The 25917-nt window shown below is 41.7% G+C and overlaps 15 protein-coding genes across 15 annotated transcripts; 7 read left to right on the top strand and 8 right to left on the bottom strand.

Moving 5' to 3' along the window:
* Positions 1-1673: 1673 nt before the first annotated feature.
* On the top strand, positions 1674-2678 carry SSY5 (Ssy5p; the record flags this gene model as incomplete). The annotated part of the gene is made up of 1 exon (XM_020212856.1): positions 1674-2678. One exon carries the CDS (start codon positions 1674-1676, stop codon positions 2676-2678), a length of 1005 nt encoding a protein of 334 aa, XP_020069352.1.
* CYBJADRAFT_168626 (glycerol-3-phosphate dehydrogenase family protein) lies at positions 2439-4143 on the bottom strand. The gene has a single exon (XM_020215448.1). The coding sequence runs from the start codon at positions 3926-3928 to the stop codon at positions 2780-2782; it is 1149 nt and encodes a 382-aa protein (XP_020069351.1). The 5' UTR covers positions 3929-4143; the 3' UTR covers positions 2439-2779.
* An 813-nt stretch (positions 4144-4956) lies between these two features.
* On the top strand, positions 4957-5709 carry OXR1 (Oxr1p; the record flags this gene model as incomplete). Its single annotated transcript, XM_020217183.1, has 2 exons — positions 4957-5522; positions 5605-5709. The coding sequence occupies 2 exons, from the start codon at positions 4957-4959 to the stop codon at positions 5621-5623; spliced, it is 585 nt and encodes a 194-aa protein (XP_020069350.1). The 3' UTR covers positions 5624-5709.
* On the bottom strand, positions 5653-6177 carry KXD1 (Kxd1p; the record flags this gene model as incomplete). Its single annotated transcript, XM_020216547.1, has 1 exon — positions 5653-6177. The coding sequence occupies one exon, from the start codon at positions 6175-6177 to the stop codon at positions 5653-5655; it is 525 nt and encodes a 174-aa protein (XP_020069349.1).
* A 293-nt stretch (positions 6178-6470) lies between these two features.
* Positions 6471-8642, top strand: APL5 (Apl5p; the record flags this gene model as incomplete). The annotated part of the gene is made up of 1 exon (XM_020212219.1): positions 6471-8642. A coding segment is annotated over one exon (2172 nt), but the record flags the coding sequence as incomplete, so codon positions are not given.
* Positions 8643-9519: 877 nt separating this feature from the next.
* Positions 9520-10572, bottom strand: DCC1 (Dcc1p; the record flags this gene model as incomplete). Its single annotated transcript, XM_020212863.1, has 1 exon — positions 9520-10572. The coding sequence occupies one exon, from the start codon at positions 10570-10572 to the stop codon at positions 9520-9522; it is 1053 nt and encodes a 350-aa protein (XP_020069347.1).
* Positions 10573-10895: 323 nt separating this feature from the next.
* On the top strand, positions 10896-14666 carry BUD3 (Bud3p; the record flags this gene model as incomplete). The annotated part of the gene is made up of 1 exon (XM_020217389.1): positions 10896-14666. The coding sequence occupies one exon, from the start codon at positions 10896-10898 to the stop codon at positions 14664-14666; it is 3771 nt and encodes a 1256-aa protein (XP_020069346.1).
* A 124-nt stretch (positions 14667-14790) lies between these two features.
* CYBJADRAFT_174167 (uncharacterized protein) lies at positions 14791-15257 on the bottom strand (the record flags this gene model as incomplete). The annotated part of the gene is made up of 2 exons (XM_020216546.1): positions 14791-15119; positions 15176-15257. 2 exons carry the CDS (start codon positions 15255-15257, stop codon positions 14791-14793), a joined length of 411 nt encoding a protein of 136 aa, XP_020069345.1.
* Positions 15258-15691: 434 nt separating this feature from the next.
* On the bottom strand, positions 15692-16840 carry GBP2 (single-stranded telomeric DNA-binding/mRNA-binding protein; the record flags this gene model as incomplete). Its single annotated transcript, XM_020212861.1, has 2 exons — positions 15692-16319; positions 16464-16840. Coding segments are annotated over 2 exons (1005 nt in total), but the record flags the coding sequence as incomplete, so codon positions are not given.
* Positions 16841-17663: 823 nt separating this feature from the next.
* SGF29 (Sgf29p) lies at positions 17664-18576 on the bottom strand. Its single transcript, XM_020215447.1, has one exon. The coding sequence runs from the start codon at positions 18459-18461 to the stop codon at positions 17760-17762; it is 702 nt and encodes a 233-aa protein (XP_020069343.1). The 5' UTR covers positions 18462-18576; the 3' UTR covers positions 17664-17759.
* A 187-nt stretch (positions 18577-18763) lies between these two features.
* MRP7 (mitochondrial 54S ribosomal protein bL27m) lies at positions 18764-19896 on the top strand. Its single transcript, XM_020217182.1, has one exon. The coding sequence runs from the start codon at positions 18780-18782 to the stop codon at positions 19839-19841; it is 1062 nt and encodes a 353-aa protein (XP_020069342.1). The 5' UTR covers positions 18764-18779; the 3' UTR covers positions 19842-19896.
* Positions 19897-19914: 18 nt separating this feature from the next.
* On the bottom strand, positions 19915-20421 carry CYBJADRAFT_153177 (molybdenum cofactor biosynthesis protein MoaE; the record flags this gene model as incomplete). The annotated part of the gene is made up of 1 exon (XM_020213401.1): positions 19915-20421. The coding sequence occupies one exon, from the start codon at positions 20419-20421 to the stop codon at positions 19915-19917; it is 507 nt and encodes a 168-aa protein (XP_020069341.1).
* On the top strand, positions 20400-22132 carry PGS1 (CDP-diacylglycerol--glycerol-3-phosphate 3-phosphatidyltransferase). Its single transcript, XM_020215446.1, has one exon. It carries the CDS (start codon positions 20637-20639, stop codon positions 22068-22070), a length of 1434 nt encoding a protein of 477 aa, XP_020069340.1. The 5' UTR covers positions 20400-20636; the 3' UTR covers positions 22071-22132.
* Positions 22133-22176: 44 nt separating this feature from the next.
* On the bottom strand, positions 22177-23298 carry CYBJADRAFT_19366 (uncharacterized protein). Its single transcript, XM_020217489.1, has 5 exons — positions 23179-23298; positions 23036-23119; positions 22593-22979; positions 22303-22532; positions 22177-22242 (listed from the first exon to the last, which is right to left on the bottom strand). Exons 1-4 carry the CDS (start codon positions 23215-23217, stop codon positions 22344-22346), a joined length of 699 nt encoding a protein of 232 aa, XP_020069339.1. The 5' UTR covers positions 23218-23298; the 3' UTR covers positions 22177-22242; positions 22303-22343.
* A 112-nt stretch (positions 23299-23410) lies between these two features.
* RER1 (protein retrieval receptor) lies at positions 23411-24219 on the top strand. The gene has a single exon (XM_020215445.1). It carries the CDS (start codon positions 23461-23463, stop codon positions 24010-24012), a length of 552 nt encoding a protein of 183 aa, XP_020069338.1. The 5' UTR covers positions 23411-23460; the 3' UTR covers positions 24013-24219.
* The last annotated feature ends 1698 nt before the right edge of the window (positions 24220-25917 follow it).

Raw genomic sequence — 25917 nt, 5'->3', positions numbered from 1 at the left:
AGAGCGCTATAGCAGAGCGCTATAGCAGAGCGCTGTAGCACACAAACCACTGCCCCACTAGACCATGACTGAAGAGGCGGGACTGCTCACTCTCTCCGTCTATTCGCCTCTGGGCCTATGGCCAACTGCCTGTGAAGAGAGGCATCTGCCGTCATCCTCTTAGACCAGCCGCTACAGCAGGCTTCACCATCAACATACAACCTACAGGCACAACGACATGGCGGCGGCCCTCCAGCACTCAACAATGTACACCCAGCGCTACTGCGCACCACGAAGATAGCACCACCAGCCGTGAGTGCACACGCGCTCAGTGTCACCGTGGACCGCCATAGCTGTCAACCCGTTGATTAAATAATCAACAATGACGCAAGCACACACACACACACACGGAGAATTTGTATGGATAAACTCCGAGAGTGCGGCCGCTGCGGCGCCCTAATGCCGATAAGCATTTGCCGGCGCACGGCACCAAACCCGTGGTGTCCGGGTGTCCAGTGATGCCGTACGGAGTTTCCCTGTTGGGCTTCGTTTCCCGTTGGGCGCCGTTGCCCGTTGCCTGGGGGCCTTTGTGTCTGGCAGTTGTTCCTTCGCATGAGGCCCGCCAGTGGAAGCACACGGATCCTAATACGCCTACAGCGAAGAAGAAGGAGGAGCCGTATGTACGCTTAGGAGGAAACAATAACGAGGTTTCCAGGGGAAGAAGTTTTTCTTGGGGGATTTTGCGGTTTGTGTCAGTTGTTCCATCACCGTCCTTGGTGGTATTGTAAGCAGCTTGCACGATGTCGAGAAGACGGTTTTTCGGCAAGAGAGAAGGCAAGAGAGAAGAGCATGCGTCGTCGTCGTCGTCGGAAGAGGAGCTCGAGCCAGTCCAGTCGTTGAGACAGTCGACGTACAGATCCTCGCTTTTTTCCTCCAACAGGACCTATGATACGAACTCGACGGTGCCAACGTCGGCACAGTCGTCATCAGGCAACCAGCCCAAGGGGTTTCTGTCGTCGATTGATTCCATGGGCAAGCCTCTGCGAGTCATGGCGGCAGATAAGTACAACGAGCTTTCCCGCACGGGTACCATCCAGTCCAACGCCTCGTCCTCCCTGAGCAGAAGGAGGAGGAGCGAGCTGAGTGAGCAGTTTGAGCATCCAGGCGCTGCGGCAGCAGTGGACACGGAGGTGATTGAACACGATGTGGAGGTGCTGAGTGAAAGTCTTTTGGAGCTGGTTGACAGTGTTAACCAGAGCAATACCGACGTGAGCAAAGCCACGATTCGGATCGTGGAGTTGTTGGATGAGAGTGTCAATAACGTTCAGCTTCAGAGCCCGCTGGCACAAGGCCCTGTGTTGCAGAACGTGTACAAGGTTTGTCTCCAGTTCCACGACACCTTTCTAAGGCTTCACGCGTACGAGGACTCGAAGAGATTGCTCATAAGGTCATTGGCCAGCTTCCAGAGAAGACTCGGGTTCCAGTTGCAGTGCGATTTGCACGATCCGGTTCCCTATCTACAGAACTTTGCCATACCCTATGACGATGGCGAGGTGAATTTGCCAAACCTTTCCAGAGTGGAGCTCATCATGGAGAAACTGGCGTCGACATCGTCACTGGTTTCTGACCAGCAAGGTGCATTCATTGCTCCGGTGCTGCGTGGGCTATCCAAGTCGACGAGCGTGCTGTCGATCATGTTTGGATTCCCAGAGCCCCAGGATAACCACTACGAGGTGATCAACGCGCTGTTCAGAACATTCCCAGACGTTCATTTCTTTGTTGTGAAGAATTCGATTCTCCTTGCCGGCGGTGTCTCAACAGCAACCAGATTCCATACTCCGTTCAAAGTACCGACACGGTCCAAACCAGAGATATCCATATCGGTGTCTTCAGTGAATAGCGTCAAGTCTAGTGGTACGCTTGGTGGTTATATCCAACCAAAGATCACACAGTCAACTGATAAGTCCTTGTTGAAGTACAAAGGTGCGAAGTTTGCCTTGACTTGCGCACATGTTCTTCTAAGTGAAGACCAGGACTATCCAGACGTCTCTGTGCCATCAACGGTCATGCTGAATACATATAAGAGTGCCCTGAGGGATGAAATGGATAGGTATCCTAAAGATTCCATGGAGCATGATTCCTATTCAGCGGAGCTACAAAGCGTTGATAAGTATAGTTTCCCTCTCGGGCAGGTGGTTTGGGGCGAACGCATTGTATTGAAGAACAAGAGATTGAGCGATATAGCTATAGTGAAGCTTGACGATTCCCTACAAGTGACTGAGAACTCACTGGGTGATGACGTTGATTCTTATAACCCATCTCTTAAGTTCCAAAACACGAAAGTTAAGAAGGTGATTGGTAAGGATGAATATTATAGACATTCAAGGGTTTTCAAGATTGGTGCTAGTTCCAACTATACAACGGGCTATTTGAACAGCGTGAAGATGGTTTATTGGCTAGATGGGTCAATTCAAACCTCTGAGTTTGTCGTTTCAAACAGCGCTAAATCAATGTTTGCTATGGGTGGAGATTCAGGGTCTCTTATATTGAACGATTTACAAGACCAGGCTGGATTGGGCGTGCTGGGTATGTTGCACAGTTATGACGGTGAAAGACGCGAGATCGGGCTCTTTACGCCGATGGATGAACTACTGAAGAGGTTACAGGATGTTACTGGAGTTGAATGGGTGTTTATATAAACTATATGGAAGTGCAAAACAAGTAAACATGAGAATTAAAGGTAGATAAAAAGAAGAGAACCCGTGTATATGAAAAAAGTGCGTAATTCTAAGCAAGATGTCTATTCATCCTCTTCGATCAACTCTGGTAATCTCTCGATGGATTCAGTACCATAGACGATTTGGTAGATGGCCTCGAACAATGGGAACTCCTTTGTCAAATTCTTTGCAGCCAACAACTCGTGAACTTCTTTAGAGGTGATGATACCTTGGGCTGACTGACCGTTAAGCAACTCCCTTTCAACGTCAACTGCAGATTTACCAGTGATTGCCATGGCCTTGGCAACTCTGACGTTTCTACCTCCAGAACAGGTTGTGATCAAATCAGCAACACCAGCAGATTCCTTGGTAAAGGTATCCTGGTTGGTTTCACCTGGGAAGAAGACTTCTGCGAACTTGATGGTCTCGTTCAAACCAAATCTCTGAATGGCAGAAGCAGCGTTATCACCCCAGTTCAAACCATGGACGAAACCGACACCGAGAGCAACAACGTTCTTCAATGCACCGGCAAGTGAGACACCGGCAACATCTTCAATGACACGAACGTGGAAGTAAGGTCTGTGGAAAGCAGCTCTTAGTACGTAACGGTCAATATCTTTTCCGTGGCCTTGGAAGTCATTTGGCAATCTGTAGGCAACTGTGGTCTCAGACCACTTCTCCTTTGCAACTTCTGGAGCCAAGTTAGCACCTGAAAGGGCACCACAGTGGACACCCAAGTGCTCAGTGATATAGGTGGAAAGCAGCTTGCAGCCGTTTGGAGTGACTTCCAAACCCTTCAAACAAGAGATGGCTCTCACGTGTGGCTTGAGGGTTGCCTTGGACAACTGTTTGCAGATACCTGGCAAGAATTGATGTGGAATGTTGAACACCAACAAATCGGCACCTTCAGCAGCCTTGACGATGGAAGGCTCGGCGTGCAAGTTCTTTGGAAGCTTAATACCCGGCAAGTACTTGACATTCTCATGCTGTGTGTTGATGATCTCCGTCAAGTTCACGCCGTTGATCTTCTCTTCAAAGACCCACATGTCAACTTGGTGCTGGAACAGGTGAGGTCTCAAGCCGGCATTCTCAGCCAAAACTTTGGCAATCGTGGTACCCCAGTTACCAGAGCCGATAACGGTGATCTTGTAAGGACGCTGTGGAGCAAGCGATTGCTTTTGAGCAGTGAGGTGTGAGCCGACTTGGGCCAATCTTTGTTGAGCAGAGGACATTGTGGACAAATTCAGCTTTCCAATCCTTAACATATCAAGAGAAAAGAGAAAAGAGAAAAAAGTTTGGGGTGCAAATCAACGAAACCTGAGAATTGAATGGGTTTAAATAAACCACAGGAAACCGTTGAAGAGATTTATAAAAAGAAAAAAAACAGCTGGGGGGGGGAGTCACCGGCACTAATTGCAATTTAAGACTCATCGGTGGGCATTTTCCGTGGGTAAACACTGCTTTTTTGTCCGATTAAGCGGGTGAAAATGAAAAAAAAATGTTGTCTCCGTCTATCGGTTACATTCCACCCTGCCTGGGGAGCTTGGAGAAAAAACACAGGCACACACACGCTGGTGCTGTTCTGCCCAAGCTGAACTGCACTCGGCCTAAGAAAAAAGAGCCCACCACGAATTTTAGGCAGGGAAAGTCCCTTGTCCCCCGCCCAGGTGAGAAAAAAAAAACCTGCACACACTGGAAGGGACTTTCGGTAAAAACTTTCCCCAGATTTTGGGAGAGTTTCGCAGTGTCAAAACACGGGATATCACGGGTGGAAAGCGAGACGTATGCCAGGTTTCCCGCAATTGTCCGAATAACCGACTATCGGAAAAAGGTGTACACGCGGTGACAGAGCCTTACGTACATAATCACATCCATATAAAACAAGCAATGAACAACAGGGAACAAGAGGTTAGGAATACGGGTGGAGTTAAGCGCACGCATCCCCAGAACTCGTCGCTGTCCCCTGTAATCTTTTCACCCGGGTGAGTGGCACTGTGGCTGCAGCGATAGGAGAAGAGGGTTCATCTTGGTGTTGGGATGTTTGTTCGTCTCGGATTATGCGATGTATTACATAAGCCGATGGATCACGTGTCCTTTGCCGTGCTAATAACCCGGACACCTACGTGTTGGGGTATTTCTATCGGGCCACAAACAGAGAGAGAAAGCGTAAACAAAAGATATCACTATACACTTTCACAGCGGTAGCCGCAATTGTACCCCAACGGCACGCCTGCCAATTCCAAAGTGGAGCCATAGAACGATGTCCTTCTTCAAGAGAAAGTCAAAGAGCCCATCTCCGTCTGCACAGCCATCAAATATCGATACATATGTACCACCTCCTCCCATTCCAATAGAACTTGATGGCTATTCACAAACAACAAAGAACAGGCTCATGTCGACGGAGCTCGCAGAGGATATTAGGAACATCCTGCCAATGAGGTACCAGGTACGGACAAACTGGCATCTGGTTTACTCGTTGGAGCAGCACGGTGCAAGTTTGCACACGTTGTATCGAATGATGAAGCCGCTAACAAGATACGATAAGAATGGGTATATCCTTGTGATTAGGGACTTGAAAAATTCACAGTTCGGCTGTTTTGTGAATGAATATCTACATCCAACAGATCTGAGGAGGTTCTATGGTAATGGTGAATGTTTCCTATGGAAATCAAAGAGACAGGGTGATGACGTGGCTGAAGAAATGGGAGGGGAGGCGAATCATATTCAGTTTAAGGCATTCCCTTACACAGGGCTAAACGACTTCATCATCTATTGCACCTCTGAATTCTTAAGCCTCGGTGGTGGTGATGGTCACTATGGATTGTGGTGTGATGCCGATCTAATGACTGGCGTTAGTGATCAGTCCCTCACATTTGGTAATGAACCGCTAAGCGAAGAAGGCACAAAGTTCAACATCATTGGACTAGAAGTTTGGAGAGTTGGTTAACCAGCAACACTATATACGTATCTCATTGTCATTGTCATTGTTATTGACATCTTCATCGTCTAACAGTAAGGTATCCCTTCGTAGCACCTTATCCCTGGCTTGGTTGTACTCAATTGGGTACTTGTTTGAGATCCTTTGGGATGCAGCTTCCACTTTATGCTTATTCAACTTCAAGTCTCTATACACGACGTGTAACGTCTTTAATCCACGTTGCATAGTGTCATGTAACTCTTGGAGTCTACCTTGCGATTCTTCGTACAGCCTTAACAGCTCCAATTCCTTTGACTTTAACTGTCCTGAAATCTTAGCCTGTTTAGCAACGGCTTTGCTGAACTCCAGACTCGACAACGCATTCTCTAAAGTGTCCGTCAGGTATGTCACGGGGTCAAACAGCTGTTCTTCCTCATCCTGAGACGCATACGAATCGGTTGAGGTTGTAGATTCCGTGTCGTTTATCCCATGCACCGTTTGGAAATCCTCAGGAATAGCGAATGACGATGAGCTTATCGACGGCGCTCTTCTTCTCTCGCTCATCTTTGTCTTGTAATCTTTTACACTCTCTGAAAGTGTCCTGGCTCTAAAAGGAACGCAATATGTCTCCAAGATTAAAAGCCCATCGCAATTTGGTGTAAACAACGTCGGAATTTCTCCCACTTTCGATCGCGAGCAAACCACAAAACCGGGAAAAAAGCAGCAGTTGAAAACATCAAAAAGCGGAAATTGCACTCGTAAAGCAAAGCAAAACAACAAGTAAACCTTCACGGCGGCTGATTTCAAACAACGGCGGCATTGAGCTTGAAAGAACTAGCGAACACATGAGCCAATCAGAAGTCAAGGCCAGGCTGCGCCCGTTCGGCTTCTTCTTTGAAAAGTCCTTGACGGATCTGATCAAGGGCATAAGGGCCCACAAGGATGTTGAGTCCCAGTTGAAGTTTCTCCAGAATGCCATTAACGAATGCCGCTCAGAGGTGAAGAGCAGTGACATGGATGTGAAGACTATGGCGGTGTTGAAATTGAGCTATTTGGAGATGTACGGGTTTGACATGTCGTGGGCCAATTTCCACGTGTTGGAGGTGATGAGCTCTTCGAAGTTCCAGCAAAAGCGAGTTGGCTACTTGGCTGCTTCTCAATGTTTCAGGAATGACGAGGACGTGTTGATGCTAACCACCAACTTATTGAAGAAGGATTTGAATTCGAACAAGTCCGTGGAGACGGGTGTTGCGATAAGTGGTATCTCCAACGTTGTCACTAGAGAATTGGCTGCAGACGTTGTTGATGATTTAATAAAGATGTTAAACCATTCCAAACCATACATCAGAAAGAAGGCCGTGTTGGCTATGTATAAGATCTTTCTGAAGTATCCAGAGGCTTTGAGAACCCATTTAAACAGGATCACTGATAAGCTGGACGATGATGACGAATCTGTCGTCACCGCTACAGTGACTGTGATTTGCGAGTTGTCGAAAAAGACACCAAAGATCTTGGTCAACCTGGCCCCATTGTTTTATCAGCTCTTACAGAACTCAAACAACAACTGGATGCTGATAAGAATATTGAAGTTATTTTCTTCCTTGACTGCAGTGGAGCCTCGTTTAAAGCACAAACTGCTGAACCCAGTACTGGAACTGATGTCAAAGACCAAGGCATCGTCCTTGGTATTTGAGTGCGTCAATTGTTTAGTGATGGGTGATATGATTGATGAAACAGACTATGAAGTTGCCCGCCTCTGTCTCGAAGAATTGGTTGAGTTCTTCCAACAAAACGATTCAAATTTGAGATACGTGGGACTTTTGGCATTTTTGAAGATTGGAAAGATCAATCCAAAATTCATTGCAAGCTATTCAGAGTATATCTTGCAGTTTATTGAAGATGAAGATGTTACAATAAGGGAAAAATCATTGGGAATAGTACAAGGTGTTGTTGATGATGAGAATTGTTTTACAGTGGTAAAAAAATTGATGTTACAACTAGTACCGGAAGAGTCGTCAACATCGAATGAAAATGATTCCTTCCCAAAATTGTTCGCTAAGAAAACAGTCTTATCAGAACATTATAAGCACGAAATAGTTTACAAGATATTGGAAATCTCGTCAATGGATAACTACACGAACATCCCGAGCTTTGAATGGTACCTAGCGGTAATTTCAGACTTGATCGATCTGTCAATAGTTAACAATCTTCAAACAGGAGACCAACTGGGAGAACAATTAAGAGATATTGCTGTTAGGGTACCAAGTGTTAGAAAAGAAGTGGTGGGAACGGCGATTAAAATTATAAACAACAAAGATGTCCTGGGGAAATTACCAGCCGCTTTGAAATACACTATATGGCTTGCAGGTGAGTACTCAGAGTACATCAAAAACGGTGACATCTTTATTCAAACGATATTGTCAAATGAAAGCAGGTTGGAGTTGGCACCTTATGATCTCCTAGAGTTATATATTCCGGCTTTGGTAAAGATCTACAGCAATTACGTCAATAAGGACCCAACTTATTGGGACCTGGATAAGTCTGACAATATTTCGTCTTTGACGAACAGATTAATCAATTTTTTCGAAAAGCTATCCAACTCAAAGCATTTCGAAGTTCAAGAACGTTCCGTGGAATTTTTGGAATTTTTCAAAGTCATCTTAGAAGCTATTGAGCAACACGATTTGAATGCTTCCGAACCTCCTCTGCTATTAACCGATGCACTGCCTTCTTTGTTCAACGCTTGGGAATTAAATCCGATCTCCTTGGGTTCTCAACAAAAATTAGCTGATCCAGATTTCGACTTGGATACTCCAATTAACGAGGAAATCTTTGAACAATATCTGAAGAGTGATGATGATGATACGGATTTAGAAGAATTTGAGGAGGAACTTTACGAAGATTTGGGATATGTGGAACACGAGGAACAGAAGAATGAGCAAGAGAGAAATCCTGTTGTTGATGAATTAAAGAAAAAGGAAAGAGAAGAGAGATTGAAAGACGACCCGTACTACCTTTCGAGCGATAATCATTCACAAATTGTGTCTCCAAAATCAGGCGTTTCACCAACTCCGAGATCACTGACTCCTACGATTGAAGTTGAGGATAAGCCAGTGAGACCAAAGAAGAAGAAGGTGCTGATATTGACTGATGAGGTCATCGGCTCTAAGGATGGCTCTGATCAAGAGAGTCTTGTGTCTTCAAGATCTGGAAGACCATCTAAACAACCAGGCATCAAACCAAAAAAGAGAAACCTGTTGGGAATTGACTCTTCAACTTTGGAGAATTTTGACTTTGATGAGAAGGCCACTGCAGCAGACCTAGAAGGTGAAATCGAATTGGCCAAACTCAGAGATCAATTAGAACAAGAAAAACAACAACAAGAACAAGAAGAAGTTATTGTTGTTAGAAAGAAAAAGAAAGAAAAGAAGCTTGACGAAAATGGTAACCCAATCGAAAAGAAAAAGAAAAAGAAGAAGAAAATTACCAACAAGGAGACACACGAATGAATCGCACATAAAATCGTTTAAATGAGCTAACAACTACTCGAGGATCAAGAACCTTGTTCTATATGAATTTTGGGGCTTTCAGAGGAGACTCCGAAAAGTATATCCTTTCAATCGCTCAAACACGTTCAATAGGGGGGATCGACCGGGCATGTCGCATATTGGACAATAGAAATTGACGTCGGTGGTGTCCTATATTGGAAAGAGGGTTGTTGATCGTTGCATGATATACGCCATATAGAGGACGCATGTTACGTTTGAGAACAATTAAAGAACATTTCTTGGTGTATGTATAACGCTTTTGAACAATATAGGTCATTGATTCTTCAACTAGTTTGTATTCATATGTGTACAACATACCATAATATCAACGGTGGAGATAGTTGAATCTAAAGACGTATTATCTCTGTGTAATGATGATCTTCTTACCTTGCTTCTTCTTTTTGGCAAATTTCATGACAAAGTTCTCAATCTTGACGTTCTTATGGTTGAACTCTTCAATGAATGGGGCCAGTTCGGTTAAATTCCAAGAGGATTGTAGTTTAAACAACACTTTAAGCCTGTTTTGAATATCCGACGGAAGTTCCAGTTTACTAACATATTGTATTCTTTCAGGTAATGGCATAGCGTAATTACCACGCAGAAGTGGGATATCCAAAGAGGATTCGAAAAATGGTGGTAGCTCCGATTTCCATTTTATGAAGAAATCAGAAAGTTCAATTGGTTTCGTGCGACAATGCCTTCTCAATGTTTCGATTCCATACCATTGTACCACTTTTGCCTTATTCAACTGATAAGGCTCGCGATCATTTGTTACGAATTTCCTTAGCACCGTTTCCACGATATCTATGGTAATATCTGGGTCTTCCCCCATGCTTTGGAAAACTTCGATGAGTGACAATTCACTAAAGTCTAGTGATGAGGCCATGATTGACATGATCATGACATGCAACGTTCTTGTGATGATATCATCGGTAAGAATGATTGCTTGTCCATTTAGAGAAGACCCATTCAGGGCAAACCAGTTGGACTCGAACTCCAGATCCGAAATAGCTGAGCGTGTTTTCAACTCATCAAGAGTAACAGATTCACCGGTATTTGTAATCTTGTTCTGGCCGTCGTACAAGGGAATACCCTCTGTGATAATGTGACCTTTAGATTTCCTGACTTCAAAGACATTCGACAACGTCGCATAGCTGCAGAAGAACTTCTTACCATCTCTTTCCCCCTCCTTGGTCATCATTACAGTGTTTGAATGGTTACGTTGTCTAAGAGCGAAAGTTTCACTGCTCGTACACAGCACCACCTCTGATTTCGATGTTGGCGCCTTTAGTACCAAGGGTTCTTTCTTTTCTTCAATGACCTTTAAAAGTTCCGGTGTTAGCTCCATGAGCCTATAAGAGTAGCTCTGTGGTACATTGGCATGTACCTCATATTCATTATCACTGGTCATCGGTATTGGCTGTCCAGATCGTCGATAATGTCTCATGCTCATGCTGAGATGAGCTCAAGCTAAAATGGACATGTACGCGAACACGAAATCCAATAAACCGAGCGTGTCCCGATCAGATACCTGACGCGCGTTAATTTTTTTCTTTGTTGTTGTGGTTACGCTGAAATGTAAACAATCGTCGTTGCCTCAGAAAAAAAAATGACAACAAGGAACAAAAGAGCCAAACTATGAAATGTAAACAAACATAACAAAGAACTCTTTGGGCATACTTTCATCCATCAGCCAACAGATTTGACAAGAGTAAGGAAGGGAGGTGAACAAGGATGTCACGTATTGCTTCTAGTCTTTATGAAGAACATTTCCAGGACCTTGATCCTCAGAATGAAGGGGCCCTTGAACCATCCTTGAACGTGATCAAGTTTAAGAACAATCTTGTAACACCGGTGACGGGGAACCACAGGACTCCTGACGAATGGCGTAACATCTTTGCAAAAGGCGCCTTCTTCGAGGGGAATGACGTTAAGCTGGGGTATTTGCTCGCATTGGTGTACGAGGACCCTGAGGCCTCTAAGATCAGCACTGTTTTGTTTACATCGCTTGGTGAGCTATGTATGAACTCTTTGACTCTGGACACCAGATCGAGGTTCTACGTCGCATGTGAGAACTTAACCAAGGACTATAAAGAATCGAACGTTAGAAGGGCTCTGGCAATCTTGCTGCTGAGAGCGTATTCCGTATATGGCCATGTTGATCTATCGTCAATTAAAACCAACAGCCCAGCTGTAAGCCAACGCGACTGGGATGAGACGATGGCAGGTGAGGTCGCATCAAATATGACACTGGTGTCATCAAAGACACCTTTGGAACTCGGCGAGGAGTTGCTATCATCTGGTTTCTTACAACCACATTTCATCGACTCAACGCGACTTGATGTGGTCTACCAGAATTCACCCGAAGTCATAGAGTCTAATAACAAAATGGTCTTTCTGTTAGGGAAACAACTCGAACAGTTGTTTGATCCTCTGACGGAGTATTCTCCTGAATTGACCAGATCAGTGTATACTCCTCCAGATCTTGCACCAAGAGAGGATACAGATCTCGTAAAGAGCATATGCCATGAATTGTTTGATTTTCAAGAGAACATAACGACAGAACTCGTTCAGTTTTTGAAAGAAGTTGTCATCCCAATGAGAATCAAAGTGCTGAATGGTGATATAGCGGGTGTTTCAGCAGCAAAGCTTAATCAAGTTTTCCCTCCTACGCTAGATGAAGTCACAAGGGTAAATTGTATGTTCTTAGAGACTTTGAAGGTTGCTATACCTTACGGAAGCTTTGAAACGCTGAAAGCATGTGCGATAACTATCCCTTACTTCTACAAAGCATATATGAGGCATGAAGCTGCTATGAAAAGCTTCTCGCAACAATTCAATGACTTCATGGAGCTTTACAGTGAGGAACTTCCTCCTGATTATCCAAGAAGTAAAGTTGAATCTGTTGTAAAGGCGTTGCCGAATTTGACAAAAATTAAGCAAACACTGGACAGAATCTACAGTTGTGGTAATTGGAAATACAATGAGATGGAAGATGTTAAGAAATTCGCAGAAGGTGTTGCGACAACTGTGGAATCTTTTGGTAGGGAGGATCCAAAGCCCTACAACAGAAGAGTCTTTACACCAACTGGTAAAATCTTGACAGAGATTTGTGAAGGATGGCCCTCAATATTGGCATATGGATGGCTCAACAGAAAAGTGATATCGGTCGCTGACTCCATCTATGGTGAAAAACAAGGCGTAATAATTTTGTTCAACGATTATATCATTTTCACCGAAATTGAGCGTTTTGATGGTGATGAAGAGGACGTCAGGTACTCACCAAATATCTCAGATATACTGATGAACTCCTTGACTAACGAGAAACCGATAAAAAAGATACCAAATTTAAAGGTTTTAACTTGGACAAGTCTGAATAATGTTGAGGTATCATATTTTAACAATAGTCATCTCGATTTTCTCTTTAAAGATGATCCAGAGGTTACAATAAACACAGAAGTCAAAGAACCATCAAAGTTTATCAATCTGTTGAACAAGGCTCAAATATTGGGTAAATCCACTCCATTCCATTTGTTTAAGAACGAGAGATTTGGACTTACTTTATATGCAACTGCTCATGAGAAATTATTGTATGATCGTGAACAAAGCCGCTCAAATATTTCTCTGTTTTTAAACTTTGATCCTGATGTGGAAATACTGAAGAAGTACAACCTATTTGCAGGTATCTTTGCTGAGTTTAAGAACAATATGGTTCAGTTAACAAGGCTCACACAGGAGGGTGAGAAGTTTACCAATTTGGTGAGCGCGTCTGAATTATCGGCATTTATCTCAGAGGAGGTGTGTGCGTTGGAGAATAAAAGAAGAACATACCAAAACGCTTCTCTTTTCTCAGTTATGGCATCCAACAATGTTGCAAAATTGAAATATTGCACAACAGTCAAGAATCCACCAACGCATGTGGAGTCGACACCAGTTCGTAAAGTTTCTGATATATCTATGGCTTGCAGTGTAGACGCCAGGAGATTGTCATCTCTTTCATCATCGGATGTCAACAAGCCATTACCAAGAATTAACCGTGATGTCACACCGACAAGTCAATTGAGAAATGACCCTCCTAAGAAGCAGAATAGGGTGACACCAACAATGCAAACGAAAAATGAATCTCAAAGGAAACAGAGTAAGATCAAGAACAGGCTTTCCCAGATCTTTGGCTTCTCCAAGAAGAAGAACCACAACGCTGGACGAACACAGACCCGACAACAACAAAAGTCATTAAAGCATAACATGCAGAGACCTATATCAACACCACAACCTGTCACAACCCAACAAGAATCTGACTTAATGGGGACTAAAAAGTTTGTTGTTAAGAAACACGTTTCAAATCCACCAACTGTTGTGAGAGATTTTCTTGATGAGGACACAACACCCGAAGTCGAAACCTTTGATGATTGCAAAACGTTTGAATCTTCAATGTCTGCTATATTTGACGATGGAGATGGTGATTATGTTGGGCGCAATGTAGATGTTAACATCAAGGCTTTAACAGGCTTCAATTGGACCATTACAAGAGAGAATTCTTCTGTGAATTGCAATTTGGATAAGCAGTGGCAATTGTCAAATTCCCCAAGAGAACCTTCTGTTCCTCGGGTTGTCAAGTCTGAACCACTCTTTGGTCCTCGTCAATTTTCTGGCCAAAGTAAAACTAGTGTCACTTTATCAAATGAAGAGTTGGAAGTTTCTGATTCTGAAACTAACCCTGATGATATACCCCCTGTGGACTCAGAATCGCATTACTCAACGCATCACACATCTGATGCGGAACCTGCTCGAAAGATATCTCTTCGCTCTTCTTCAACGTTAGCTGTGAAAAAAGTCAGAGCTGTCTCAAACGATCAGATTAGTTTCAGAGATCAATCGGTAAGGAACGTTTCCACACCAAGTGCAGAAGCTATAGCGACGTTCCTAAGTTCTATGGATAACATTGATATGGATGAATCCTTCACTTCCACTTATAGGGAGGATAATTTACATCTGATAAGAATTGGTGTGGAAGCAGAAGATGAATCAGGGATGAATGATATAGAGACCTTCACCACTCCAAAGATTTCAGAAGTGGAAGGCTTTGATCAGGAAGATCAACATGATCAATCTACACTTGAAATGGACGTCGACACACATACACCGAACCAAGAAGTTCAAGATGAGGATGTTCAATTGGGTTACGCTAACATCAAGAAAGAGGAGATCAACTCAAGCACTGAAAGTTTCAGATCCTGTATGAGTAATGTCAAAATGGAAAATGGAGAATTGGTCACGGTGCCAAAGGGCGAGGAACACGATGACATTGACCTTATGGTGTCTCGTGATGAATCTTTCAAATATTTGGCTGGTATATTGGACTATTCTGTTGAGCCGGTAATAAAGAAGTCAGAGACTTTCCAATCCTTCACAAGGTCATACTCTTCGTACAAGTACCTCTCAGTGTTCATCGATTCTGAGGCAAGCGTTTCTAGCGATCTCTACAAGTTCTTGCAAGAAAGTTGAAAACAAAAACAAACAAAACAAAACAGTCATAATCAAAGAGTGAATCGGAATAATAATACGATCAAAAGTGAATAATAATAATTGTGTTTCTCCCCCCCCCCCCCCGAATGAACAAGATATTGAACTAGGAAGTCTCGCCACGTAGTTTACTAAACGTTATAGCCTTAGGGTCCAGTGGCATTCCATCTTCCCCAATCTGATTATCAGAGAACTTGGACTTGGTGTATTGTAACCGTGCCTCATCAAACGAGATGTTTTGAGCCTTCATTATTCTCAGAATGGCCTCTCTCCCTTCCTCATCTAGCCCCTTTCTCGAATCATTCGCATTATCATGAGCTATATTGAAGTGTTCTGAGTTGAGACCTGCTTCTATATCTCTTCTGAAGGAGTTGAGCGTCGAGTAGCCACTTAGTCGGACAGATCTTCTGCTCCACCAATCGCTGACTTGTGGTACTGTTCAACAGGTTAGTATAAAAAGTACTGGTGCAATTATTGGAAAAACAACTTACACCATCTCCCTCTTAGAACGAATAGCACTACACCAGCGATTAATACAAATATAGCCACCCCAGCAATGTGATGCTTAGCCATTGTGTCTGGTTGCTGTGATTTGGCTATGTGTTATGAAATACAAAATATCGAAACCTCGAGAAGAACACCCCTGTGTGGGGCAGGGCACAACGCTGGTGTGTTGCTTTTTTTGGCATATTTATGGAACTTTTGCGTACATCGAAGGCGGAAGGGCCGGTACAAATACAAATAAATAAACGCTCGAAAAAAATCATAAAATAACAAAATGGCCACAAAGAAAAATAAAAACGGGGAAGTGACACAAAATCGATCCCAATTAATTGAAGAAACAGGGCAATATAAAATATATCAAAGAAATAAAAATATATAACTTATACGGCGGATTCAGTAATACTTCGAATTAATTTTGTTTTATTGCAGTTATGCTGTTGACATATTAAGACAACTTTTGGTGAATTGAGATGGAGATTTAAAAGAAGTAACAAAGAATCGGATTATGGTCTCTTTGCATATGTCACTTTCAAATCACGTCCTCCATAGTTATAGCCGTTCAAGCTTTCGATAGCAGCTGCAGCGGAAGGTTCATTGACGTATTCAACGACACCGGCACCTGCTGCCCTTCCGACTTCGTTGTATTTGACCTCAGCTTTTGATACGGTGTCTATTGTTCCGAATAGATCGATCAAATCCTGGTTACTTGTGGCAAATGGTAGGTTATCCACGTAGATGATACTGCTTGGTTCACCGTCACCCTCCACACCTTGAGTGAAGTCGGAGTTTCTGTTTGCAGCGACAGGGGCCTCGTCCCTCTCCAAATGTGTTGGTGCTGCAGAGTCGGAGTTGATCTTACCTTCACGGACGTCAATGGCTCTTCCCTCCATCTCATACCCGTTAAAACGCTCAATTGCAGCCTTTACATCGTCTTGGTTGTCGAAATAAACCATACCAAATCCTCTCGAGCGATGGGTGTAGTCATCCATTTTGATATCAGCACGAATGACATTACCAGCCTCCTTGAAGAGATCTTTCAAATCTTGCCATCTCACGCTGAAGGGTAAGTTACCAACAAACACTTCGTAATGAGGACCAGCGAATTTTGGTTTACGTTCTCTTTCTCTGTCTCTTCCAAAGTCTCTTCTGTCATCGTATCTGTCTCTTCCATAGTCACGTCTGTCCCTATCTCTGAAATCACCTCTGTCTCTGCTATCTCTATCCCTGAAATCACGTCTATCACCAAATCTATCTCTCGATCTCTCAGGTCTAGACGATTCAGGTGGTGGGTTGTCGTGTCTCACAAAGATCTCACGATCACCAATCTTCGTCTGATGCAACTTGTCAATTGCACGATCAGCATCTTCTCTAGTGGCGAATTCAACTGTGGCCATACCTCTATGACGCCCACGCTGTGTGATGACGTCTGCACGGATAACATCACCGACTCCTCCAAATACATCTCTTAAACGTTGTGAGTCCACGTCGAATCCTAGATTACCAACAAAAACACTATTGGAGAAGTTTCTGTCAGACTCGCGAGAACCAACTGGTGCAGTTCTATCCTTTAAATCTTCAAAATCGTTATATGGTCTTCTTGGTGATCTCTCTCTGCGGTATCCACCACGTCCACCACGTCCACCACGTCCACGGCGGTCATAATCACGATCACGACGGAATTCACGACGATATCCTTTGTCGTCGTCTCTACCTTCATCTCTACGTGGTGAGAGTTCTCTATCACGGTCGTCCTGTTTTGAACACAAGCTCTGTGTTAGTATGTGTTTAACATGTCTTGAGCATAGTATACAGCAGGATGTGACGTCTGAGTTGGGGTTGTTAAACAACAACAAGATATACCTTTATCTACAGCCCTCAACTTGTAAAACCATCCTAACAACCAATGTTATCGTTATCGACAAACATGAAAAAAAATCAACCCAGGTAAATCATCAGCAGCAACAACAACAACAGCAAAACAAAATCAATTAGCAACATACATAACCTCTGTCAATGTCCATTTCATCACTCATCTTGGAAACGGCAATTTATGATCTTTTTAAAGGTGAATTGAGAAGACGTTTCTGTTTATATGTTGATGTTGATCTATTTTTTGCGCCAGTTTGTTGAGCTTTGAAAAAATTTTCCGTTTTTGTACTTTCACAATATAATATAATATAATTATAAGTATCTGTTTTAATTGTGTTTGTTATTATTCTTGTCATAGGCAATATTGATAAATTGGAAATTCATTTAAGAGTAGAAACATCTTATAATGAGTTTAATATCATTTCCATTAAGTTAGATAGACTTTAGCTGCTTGATGTCTCTTTTATTCGAGAATTAGTATTGTTTTATTAACAACTGGAATATTCCATAGTATTGAATATTGCTGATTAGAATTACTAATTATTTTACAACTTGTTCTGAACAACTTGCTAAGAGATTTGTTCCTACATGTGCTTTACAATAAGAGCCCAATTATACATCTCTTTAATCACTCCAATGGATCAATACATAACAGCATATTAAAAATTGTGTAATTTTTGCTCAAAACGTTATAAAAATTATTCATCTTACAGGGTATGGAAGAACCAGTCTTCTGTCAACTTCGGTCTCTTTACCTTCTTCTTCTTCACCTTCAAACTTTAACCTACAACGGCCATCCCTTCTCGTCCCAATAACCTCTGCTGGATAAAATGTTGTAGTCTCTGGGTACCTGGCTAAGACACGCGTCCCATAAGGATAAGGTTCCAAGTCCACAACTTCATCAACCGTAGGTATCTGTATTATGTCCTTCCAAGTTGCCTTAAACGTCTTCCCGGGATTGTTGTTTTCATCAGGCTCTGGATCACGAACTTCGAACTTCGTACCATCACCGACTATCTTTGTAACCTCACATTGAATCCATTCATCATCTGAACCTCTTTGACGCAGCTTAAAGGCAACCTCAGAATAGATATATATAGTATCACTGACATTATATGGACTTGTCCAGAAACTCCTACCTCTTTTCTGCTTGGCTTCTGCCTTCTTCTCTGTCTCGTGTGTTATTAGTGCTTGTAGAGTGTTCAGAGTCTCCATAAGTACTCTTCGACTCTTATCCACATTATCTTTATGCGAAGTCACTCTTTCGAGCGCATCCTCAAGTTTCTGTCCATCCAGAGATTCTATCGATTGTTGTATATCTCTCTTTTCGTCAAATGGTATCTCCTCATTGGCATTGAATATGTCTTGCAATGAAGAGACGACAACATCCCACTGACCATCCATTTTCCCTAAGCCATATGTTTGTATGTTTCGTGCTTGCAGTTCCAAGTCGACTTCTTTTCTTCCACAATTGGAGTATAAATACAAAAGAGATCGATGAAATAATTGATGATAGTGTTTGCACTTTTGTTGATTGGTTGTATAAAATGAGAATAAATAAACATGTACGCGGATCCAACCTTTCTTCTTTCAAAGTACTCCACCCGAACATCGATACATCCTAACACCAATGTGTTGGTAAGAAAAAAAAAAACTTCGTCCAACGAACACTTCTTTCTCAACATTGAAAGCTCGTTAAGCAGAATTTACAGAGCGAAAAGCATGAGTTTTCTTAGTAGTACAAGAGCACTGGGTCTGTTCAAGGGCCTGTCACTAGGTCCTGTCATTCAGGTTCGTACTGCAACAAAGAAAGTTGCCGGTTCTAAGACGTCGATGAAGGATTCCGCGGGTCGTCGACTCGGCGCCAAAGCTGCTGAAAACGAACCTGTCAAGACTGGTCAGATCTTGATGAGACAACGTGGTACCAGATTCTATCCTGGTGAGAACGCATCTATTGGTAAGGATCATACTATTTATGCTACTGAACCAGGCTATGTTCGTTTTTACCTTGATCCATTCCACCCAAATAGAAAATTCATTGGTGTGGCATTGAGTCCAGAGCTGAGATTACCAACTCCTCATTTCGAGCCAAGAGTGAGAAGACTAGGCTACGTGCCAATTGAAGATGAAGCTAAAGCTTCATTTGAAGAACAAAACTTGAAGCGTAAGGATCACTTGCTCAGACCAACCATCTTGAAGGAACTACAGGAAAGAGCTGCAAAGAGACAAGCCATTGTTGAACAGTACAAAGAACAGTTGAAGACAATCGTTCCAGAATTGTCTGACAACGAATTGTCAATCGCTGCTGAACGTCTCTCTAATGTGAAGAATCATTTGAAGAATGGTGTTACTCTACCAGATGCTCAAGCCACAGTGACGAGCATCCATCTCCAAGATTTGAAACTTCAGAATAAGAAGGGTGCTATCTCACCTGAGGAGTATGAAACCTCAAATTCGAACTATCTTTCACTTATAAAGAAGGTTGATTCTTCAGTATCGTTTGATAACAAATACCAATTGACAAAATTCCTTACCCCAGAGGCTAGACAGGGCAAACTTGATGAGTTGGAGGCTCAATTACAATCTCTTACCGAAGGTAAAGGAAAGGATTCAAAGAAGCAATTGTCCAAGGTCCTGGATATGTCCACTCTGATAACACCAGCTGAGAAAAAATTGCTCCATGCCAAATACGTTAAGCCATTGTTACCTTTGAATCATGGATTGGCCAAATCAGTTACTAAGCGTTGGAACTACGAGAAGAAGAGAGTCGAGCCATTAGCATGAAATGATACATCTATATATTGTCAACAAATCAAAAATCATGTACATATCTTAGATCAAAGCCCACCGTAGACGACTATACCCTATCGGTAACGTTTGCGTTATCGTTTTCCTTCCATGAGAACCCACCGTCGATATAACGTTCAGTCTTCCAAATCTCAACTCTTTCCTTGATAGTATCTAACAGCCATATACCTGCATTCCAGCCTTCTTGTCTATGTGTACTACTCAAACACACAATTATGCTATCTTCCATGATTGGGACCTTTCCTAATCTGTGACCCACGTACACTCGATGGATCTTTTCGTCTTTAACCGAATTCTCAAATTTAGTCTTGCACTCTTGGACAATTTTGCCCAATGTTTTCAACGCTAGCCTGTGGTGAGACTCATAACCTAGGTCGCTGACTTGCTTACCTTCAAATACATCTCTTGTTGTTCCGCAGAACGATATCACAGCTCCAGCCTTGGGTGTCTTGACAAATTTAACACCTTCTGCTAAGTCTAATTCTTTTGTCGTTAGGAAGATCTTAATAGACTCATCTTGAGCTAGTTGTGGGTCTTCCCAGTAATTATCACACATTGAGTTATTAGTGATCGAATAAGAAACTCTTTCCTGAATTCCGTCTTTTGATGGAGACATCGAGAAGCACCTTGCTCTCGGACTTTGACCGACTATTTTTTTTTCCAATTGTAGCTTTTTCACCGTTGCTTCCTTGTAGACGAAGCATTTCCAGAGACTCCTGATCCTAATTGGAACGAGAACACTTGCACATGCTTCGATCAGCTTATAGTACCATGACCACTGGATTTCAGCCAGAGGTACGTGCACTGACGCAGAAGTTAGACCAGATTTGTCCCCGTTTTGAACTATCACAAGGGCAAATTGAAATCATCCAAGATCCCAAGATCTTCTATTCAACTTTGAAAGAGAAGATAGCCACTGCAGAAAGACGAATCTTTTTATCATCTTTGTATATTGGCAAGACCCAAGATGAGCTGATAGAATGTCTTGCAGATGCACTGAGAGAGAAGCCCGACTTAAAGCTGACCATATTGACCGATGCGCTCAGAGGTACCAGAGAAGCACCGTCAAAATCTTCAGCTTCATTGCTAGCAGAGCTCATGGAAAAACACGAATCACAAGTGGATATTAGAATGTATCACACTCCTCACTTACATGGCTTAATGAAGAGTTTGGTTCCAAACAGATTTAACGAAGGATTCGGCTTACAGCATATGAAAATTTATGGATTTGATGACAGCGTTATCCTCTCTGGTGCTAATTTGTCTTCTGATTATTTCTCTGATCGTCAGGATCGTTATTATCATTTCAAATCCAAAGATTTGTCCGATTATTACTTCAAAATTCAATCTACTGTGGGCTCTCTAAGTTATAAGTTAGTGCACTCCAATAATGAATCCAAGTTCAAGTTGATATGGCCGTCAACAAACACACTAGATGACCCAGTTAAGAACTGGAGAGCGTTCATCGATGGGTCCTCAAAGATCCTTGGAAAACTTTTGGAGCACAAACACTCTGTAAAACCCGAATTGCAGGGACGTTTAACATATGTGTATCCAGTCTCCCAATTTACTCCGTTGTTTAACAAAGATAACGATGGCTCAACAGAGAAGAAGAGTGTTTTGACATTATTAGATTATGCTAATGATCCTAAAATTAAATGGAGTTTCACAGCTGGGTATTTCAACATGCTGCCCGAAATTAAGAAGAAGTTATTAGATTCGAACTCCAAAGGTGTCGTGATCACGGCTTCTCCATTTGCCAATGGATTTTACAAATCCAAGGGGGTTTCCGGTCATCTTCCAGACGCTTACCAGTACTTGTCAAAAGTTTTCTTAAGAGATGTTCACAAGGCACAAAAGGATGATGATATTAAACTTAAAGAATGGAAGAAAGGTGTTGTTAACACTCCAAATGGTTGGTCTTATCATGCAAAGGGCTTTTGGGCAACGTCTCCAGATGAAGAAACACCGAGTATCACCATCATTGGTTCTTCCAATTATACAAGAAGGGCCTATAACTTCGACCTTGAGAGTAATGCAATTGTGATCACAAGGGATCCTCAACTCAAAGAGGCGATGAAGAAAGAACTAGATAACATTTTAGAGCATACTACAGAACTCAACCTTGAGGATTTCAAAGAAAAAGATAGAAGGATCCCAACTGGTGTTGTGTGGGCTACTAAAATCCTCGGTAAGAGACTGTAAAAGCAGCTTAGAAGACATATATACATTTCTTTCATAAAGTAGAATGGCCAAGTTGTGAAATTTAATCAAGTCTCTCTTCATCTTTAACAACAAATAGAGATGGTAGTACCTTTTTCTCTGTGCCATAGATTTTAAATTGGTATAGGACAAAAGATGACATCAAGAAACGAATCTTTTCACACGAGGTTAGTAGAGTCCATTGGAAAAGCTATTAAAAAGAAAATCGGCTCACGATGATTGTCAATGTATTATCCCTGTTCTGTATCAATTGTGTTAGTGATCTGAGATATTTACAGTCAGTTGAAAGTGTAAAAAGCAATCACTCACTATTGGGGATAGAAAAAACATTGTTACGTCTGTGAAATATCTAATCATAATGAGAATGAAAGAAGAAATAGCCTCTAGAAGTATTGCATCTTTATTCAATTCACAAAAGTTCATACCCAAGAAATTAGTTGTGATCTATTGATAATGTCAGCTTATATGTAGATGAAAATGCAATAGCTTAGCGTAAGTACTCACTTGTGGAACCCATTTTACTGCAGATGCTAATTGAGAAGCATACCATATGAAATCAAAAATGTCGATGAAGAAAAAACCATATGTTCCTGGTTTTGAATCATCTCGTGTGTTCACATTTAAACCTATCCATATACTTATTGAGAAAACCACCAATGCAAAAAGTTTTGAATATATGGACACATATTGGAACATATGTCTTGACATACGGTATTTTATACACTGATAGATCAGCATAGTAACAAGAAGTAAGGATAGCAGTGAAAAGAATGCTTCTAAATGTGATAATGGCACCTGTGGGTGGACAGGAAACCGTCTCGCATACTGCTTTTGAACATACTGTAGTTGATATCCAAAATTCACAAAGAGTGTGCAAATAAACTGTATCAACTGAAGACATACGTTAGTAACTCAGTGTATAACCCTTGAAGTTCCAATTCACTTACTGAGAAGAATACATAGTCAAAGGAAAATCCATAAATCGACCGTGATTGTCGAACACGATAGACTTGGAGTGCAACAATACCAATCTAGTTATATTGGTCAGCGTCACATTTTTATAGATCAGAAAGACATGGTGATAACTTACCCTCAGAAATGATGTGAGTGTCTCTAGCTGTATGAGCATGGTTTAACCCAAGTTGTTGGGTAGATAGAAAGCAGATTAAAGGTATTTACACTTCTGTTTAGGCAGGTTAAGCATATCCGTAATAAGCTCATATAAACAAATGTTGTCCAAACCATGTTCCCGCGATCTGAAAAAACAACCAGTTGAGCATGAAAAAAAACACACGTCGAAGGAGTACCAAAAACACAATAATCAAGAACATCCATACTATCTGTATTGTGGGTTTGAAGGGTAAACATAACAATGGAAGACATACCATTACCAGAATATAGTAAGAACTTTGTGGTTAACTTTTTCCAAAGGATCAAGGTAACATACAGAAGATATCTCGATGCTTCCACTCCTCATGTCAACTACAGATGGGGCTCATTTGCCGTACTTCTTGTTTTGTTCATGACCCGTATTCTCTTAGCCCAAGGATGGTACATCATATGTTATGGTCTTGGTATCTATCTTCTAAACTTGTTCTTGGCCTTCTTACAACCGAAGTTTGATCCATCATTACAACAAGAATTGCAAGATGAATCTGTGGAAAGTGGTGAACACACAGCTGAATTTAGACCTTTTATCAGAAGGCTTCCAGAGTTCAAATTCTGGTATCGTGGTACTATAGCTACTGTGGTAAGTCTACTTCTAACTCTCACCAACTTAACTGATGTTCCTGTGTTCTGGCCAATTCTATTAATCTATTTTATTGTTCTCTTCCTTTTAACTATGAGAAAGCAAATCCAACAGATGATAAAGTACCGTTACATACCATTTGACCTTGGAAAGAAAAAATACGGATCCAAATGAATAGATGTGAATAATTCCATTGGCAGCTTGGTGGATGTCAATATCAATTTACAGGAATGAAATTGCCGGTATTGGTTACAGATACGTTGACTCTTAGCTCACAAGCACTTTAGCAAATTTTATACAGGACCAAAACAGTTTGTGTGGGTGGGCTATTAACGGTATTTAGTTTTATTCTCCTGAATTTATACAATACACGTATTCGACTTCTAATTAAAATTCATAGATCAGAACTTCGAAGATGGACTTACCAGCATTTATCCAATTATAGAGGTTACCTTTCTTTTGGTGGGCGTATTTTCAATCTTGTCATATAAGATCATTTAGGTCATAACCGATACTGTATATTGAACGCTTAGAAAACTTGCCGTTCCTGTGCATCACACCCAAGTAATATACGTAAAGAACACAAATTTGAGTCTTGTCAAAAGATTCCAACAATTCTAACTTAATCCCATTAGAATGATACCAATAAAAATAGCAAACCTCCCTTCAAATTTCCTCAACGTCTACCAAAATGTAGTTCACACTCGGACTAAGAGATATACAAAGTATGAGCATGTAATCTTCAAGAAAGTCTGGGATATATCAATTCATAGTTTGTATGGTATAATCAAGAAAACCCCCATAAATTTGCTTATCTCACATTCACGAAACAAAATGAGAGAATCCTAAGACTACCACACACTAGAATTGACTTCTATCATCCCATCTACCAACTTTTAACTTGGTTGGAGCCATGATTCCTTCAAATTAAAAAGGGACATGTTGCTCCACATATGTAATCCTGGTTCTTCGTTGCCCCAGCAAGAGTAAAAATGTTAGGATGTTTCCAATTTTTATAGGCATTGTTTACATTTTGAATTCTTATCAACACAAAATGACACAAAACCAATAAAGCTTTATACACAAAAGTGGAAACATTACAGACTAATGACCACAAACAGAGCATCAAACAATAAAAGCAGAATCCCTAGAGGATGTCCAAAGAAAATTTGAAGAACTTTCACTGGGGACATCGGACAACGTTTTCAAACTTGAAGAAGAAACATCAGCGGCTAATCCAGAACCACAGCGGCACCTTCAAACATATGAGCGTATGACACAACAGGTATTTTGGGACAGAATAACCGACCTATTATGAGAGCAAGATACAGAGCCAAGAAACCTTCAAGTTCTGTCACAGGATACCCATGCAGAGATCACAGACTTACCACAACAGCTGACAATGCCTAAACCTGAAATTGATAATGGAACTATGGCTGATAGATTAAGAGATACACAAAGAAACGCAGCACAGGTAGCAGAAATAGCGTTAGAAGAAATTAGACGTGATGGTGCTTTTGATTATGATCCAAACTTTGAATACATCATTGAGGATGACACCAACGGTTTTAATGAGAATGATGATCCAGTTTATGAACAACAACAACAACCGCAGAGACCATTGAGACTACAGAACTCAGTGTAGAATCCAGGTGGCCTTGAGAAATGTTACGGTTATTGTCATGCTCTCTTTATCGATACTGAATTGCCATCTTTCTGTTGCGACAGGGCCGAAGTTTTACTCGGTGAGATATTCAAGGAACCTCCACAGTACATGAAGGACATCTTATTGGATCCAATCACCTCTAAATATTCTCGAACAATCAGTGCTGGTGATCCAAGGGGTGAAACTTATTCAATGACCATCAACGGACGTTTATTCCATAGATTTGATGGTATAATAGCTCAAGAAAATGGACAAGAGAAATTGGAAGAGATTAATACACTATATTCAGATTTCGCTACAAACGGTCACGTTGAATTGCTTAGAGGCGTTCTTCAAAACGATGAAGAATAAAATAAACTTGAGGACTACATTAGCAAAATTGGTGAATTTCTATCTCAAAACAATCGTTATAC

The sequence above is a fragment of the Cyberlindnera jadinii genome (genome assembly GCF_001661405.1).
Source record: "Cyberlindnera jadinii NRRL Y-1542 unplaced genomic scaffold CYBJAscaffold_11, whole genome shotgun sequence".
NCBI lineage: Eukaryota > Fungi > Ascomycota > Saccharomycetes > Phaffomycetales > Wickerhamomycetaceae > Williopsis > Williopsis jadinii.
This window is presented reverse-complemented; position numbering and strand designations above follow the sequence as displayed.